Here is a 3,625-nt window from a genome sequence, read left to right on the forward strand (position 1 = left end):
ACCTGTGACCTTATAAAGGTTTTCGAACCCCCTTGACCACTAAACTACACTTTAGGGTTGTGTCAAGGGTGTTCAAAACTTAATAGATAGAGATAAAAACCAGATTTTGCCTTATATATTCAGTGTAATTTTTCGGCGAAGGGGGTTCGGGTGAACCCCCTTGCGCCCCCCTAAATCCGCCCCTGCACATGGCAACAACTTTACCAGTTACACCAAAGCTCCGCTTCAATTTTACTTTACCAGCAACTTTACCAGTTACGCAGACTTATTCTAAAGAATAGGATGAATGAAAATTGATTATTTAATTTCAAAAAGAAAATTACCAGTGGAGTGTCTACTTCGACAAATATGGAGCTAAGTTCCAACTCCCAATCCAGAGAACAAATACGAGGTAATTTGTCTTTTTCTGCTTTGGTTGTGTCCCTCATCAACTTCTCTATCATCTCTTTGACGCAAATGCATTTTTCACTTGTTTTGTATACATCCAGCATTGTTTTAAAACTCAACTTCAATCTTTGAGCCTGAAATTCACAATCAAGAGCACAAAATAAACTTCAAATTGCCTATAGTCCTAATCCTATAAGGTGTAGTTTGGTTATCAAATGGGATAGACAAGAATAATATCCCATGGAATTAGATATCCCACTCTACAATCAAAGATGACGGTTATAGAGAGGTCTGTGTATGGGATAGCTAATCCCACCATTTTGGTATAAAATTTATCCCACCACTAGCTAATACTGTTAGATATTAGTTAGTGTTTGATGGAGTATTTGAGAAGACGTTGTTTTGTCCCTCATTGGGAAAAGAAAGAAAGGAAGAAGTGTTTAAAAGCATTTCTTTGTCTTATATAGTTTGAATATTTTAAGGATGTTTTGGAGGAAAATTGAAATTTGACTATATTATTTTATTAATTAATTAAAAATGTTTTTTAATTGAATTTCAGAAAAACGTTTTTTTAACAATTTTTAAAATTCAAAAAAGGTGACTATTGATTTTAAAGGTGCCTGTTATGAAGAGATGAGTCTGTTAATTCCAGCAGACTCCTAAATGTATTATAAATACCCATATTATCTAACATTTGAAATTTCCATCTCTTTCTCTTCTACTTATTTTTTACGACTCACAAATATTCTGTTCTTGTGAGAAATTCGAGTTAATTGCTGAAATTCGAATTTCAGAGGTTTTGTAAAATCCTAGAATAATTCTGCTATTATCCCTGTAGCAATAAAGTGAGAAGCTTTAATTCCTTAAGGACAGTGATTAAACTATCGAAGCCAGATTATTTCATCCCATTATTTTTCTAACAAATACTCTCAACCAAATACGAAATAAATACAATCAGAGGCGGATCCAAAATTTTAATTTTTATGGGTTCAATATTTGATGTTTTTAACATTGAACCCATCATATTTTCAAAGTTATTGGTTCATATTTACTATTTCTTACAATTTTAACAAATTTTTACGCCTAAATTTATGTTCCGCCTTAAAGGTTATAGATTCAATTGAAAGCGTAGTGCTACATCCGCCATTGAATACAATTCCATATTCCATCCTGGGGTAAGTATATCCTTATTGCTACTAACCTTGGGCCAAGGAGAGTCCAGCTTTGCATTGGAGAGCACATGAACACCTGGATGGACTTCTTGTATAACCATGGGCTCTCCCTTGGGCCTATTTGATACATACACCATTGATTTACTTTCAATGTCTGCTAATATCAAATTAAATCCATTGTATTCATTCCCTTCATTCACCAACTCTTTTGCAAATTCCATTGGACCTTTTCTGCTCTGCAAAATACCCAACAAAACTTCAATATCAAAATTTGCTTTCATATAATCAACATCACCTTGTTTGAAATCATAGTCACAAATTCATGACAATTCTGATTTCTTGACGGAACAAGATAGACAATCTACTGCAACAAATATTACGTTAACAGATAGTGTAACAACAACCCATTAAAATTCCATAAGTGGGGTCTGCGGAGGATAGAGTGTACGTAGACCTTATCCGTACTCCGAAGGAGTAGAGATGTTGTTTCCAAAAGACCCACGGCTCAAGAAGACGAAAAGGGACAGTAGATCCATAGCAGCCACAGAAAGTAGAAAAATAATATCGTAAGAGACAAGAAATAGATGGAAAAGCAATAACAATAACCAGTAATAATGTCACAGTACTATGAAAAACAGAAAAATAGTGTGAACACAACATAAGCCACTAACGGTCCAAGATAAAACGTTATCAGACTAGCCCACTTCCCGGTACAAAGAAGAAAACGCTCGACAATCTCCTAACCTTCAACCCTAATACTCGACAGTGTAAATATTCTTTAAACTGACGGTGTATATACCTGTAGGAAACGGACAGGTAGGTCACCTCGGCTTTTGGCTAGAGGTAGGGCATGAAGTTCCAAAACATTAGTGAGAAAAGCAACTCTACCCTGTCTTGAAGAAGCTAACCAAGTGCCACCAGCAACTTCATCTCTGCCACCAACAATTTCTTCACCTTCCCACCAATGGACAGCCTTTGTTGGCCTATTGTGATATTCATCTCTGTTAAGCAATAACAAAAATGAATATTGAGTGTGAGCTTGCCAAATGAACACTGCTATACACATTTTCTTTGTTAGTTTTGTTATATGAATTTCTTCCCTAAAACAAGAATAGGAAGTAAGTTGATGTACAAGTCACATGGAAATATATACTACTCCTAACTCTAGTCTCTAGTAATACGTACTACTAGCTAAAAGTACTTAATTACTAGTGCTAATTATTCTTGATTTTAGTCAAGTTGATTTAAAATTGAGACATTGGAAACTCTTAAGAAATATATTTAATTATACTATCCATAAACAGGTGAATGTTCTTCCCGCCTCATATTATCAGTCGTGGTTATTAAGAAAAGTTGTCTCAGATTATTTGTCATCTTAGAAGTTCAAGATAAAATTGATTATTTTTTTTCTTTTTTGCCCTTAGTAATAATTATCCTTGAAGAATACAAACACCTTATGGATAACTTTGTTCAAATATCAATAAGTAAACCTTGTTTTCTTAAACACTTTATCTTATACTCAAATGCGATCAACAAACACTGGAATCCTAACAACTTTTACCATCTGAAACATAAATTGAGAAAATATTCAACGAAGAGAGATTAAATATTAAGACATGAATAAGGTTAAAGTAGTCAAAATCTCATCCTAACTAATTTTCTTAAGGGACGTGTATAAAGAATCATGACAGATAATATGCGACGGAGGAAGTAGCTTCAATTAGCAACTTAACATGTTTAACTGAACCCAATATTCTTTTTCAAAATATACGTGCATGTGTGCGCGAGCGAGAGAGAAAAGTCACTAAAATTTTAACAAATATCAAAATGTTGAACTCATAATTTTAAAAATTATATCAAGTGTTAAAGAACGTTAAAAGTTGAATCAATTAAATTTTGGTAGTAATTCTTTTTAGGCATATATAATTTAACTGCAAACACTGAATTCTGCGGCAAACTCTGAATTGTCTTACGCCACTTCTCTACAAAAAAAAGAACTTTTTAAATATTTCATTTCGTTCTCTTGTTTCTACTATTATTGTACTTATATTGTTACCAGAGGCTCT

General features: G+C 33.6%; 1 protein-coding gene across 1 annotated transcript; it reads right to left on the minus strand.

Moving 5' to 3' along the window:
- Positions 1-208: 208 nt before the first annotated feature.
- On the minus strand, positions 209-2,691 carry LOC109222277 (transport and Golgi organization 2 homolog). Its single transcript, XM_019386648.1, has 3 exons — positions 2,359-2,691; positions 1,589-1,795; positions 209-521 (listed from the first exon to the last, which is right to left on the minus strand). The coding sequence occupies exons 1-3, from the start codon at positions 2,623-2,625 to the stop codon at positions 249-251; spliced, it is 747 nt and encodes a 248-aa protein (XP_019242193.1). The 5' UTR covers positions 2,626-2,691; the 3' UTR covers positions 209-248.
- Positions 2,692-3,625: the final 934 nt, after the last annotated feature.

Source organism: Nicotiana attenuata, unplaced genomic scaffold (assembly GCF_001879085.1).
Source record: "Nicotiana attenuata strain UT unplaced genomic scaffold, NIATTr2, whole genome shotgun sequence".
NCBI classification, from domain to species: domain Eukaryota; kingdom Viridiplantae; phylum Streptophyta; class Magnoliopsida; order Solanales; family Solanaceae; genus Nicotiana; species Nicotiana attenuata.

Bases quoted from the DNA above. Each gene is read 5' to 3' on its own strand.
- LOC109222277 (XM_019386648.1), bottom strand. From the start codon at position 2,625: ATGTGTATAGCAGTGTTCATTTGGCAAGCTCACACTCAATATTCATTT. The intron at 1,796-2,358 runs GTATATACACCG...GGTATTTTGCAG, and splicing joins TACCTGTCCGTTTCCTACAG to AGCAGAAAAGGTCCAATGGA. The intron at 522-1,588 runs GTTAGTAGCAAT...TGTGAATTTCAG, and splicing joins TGGACTCTCCTTGGCCCAAG to GCTCAAAGATTGAAGTTGAG.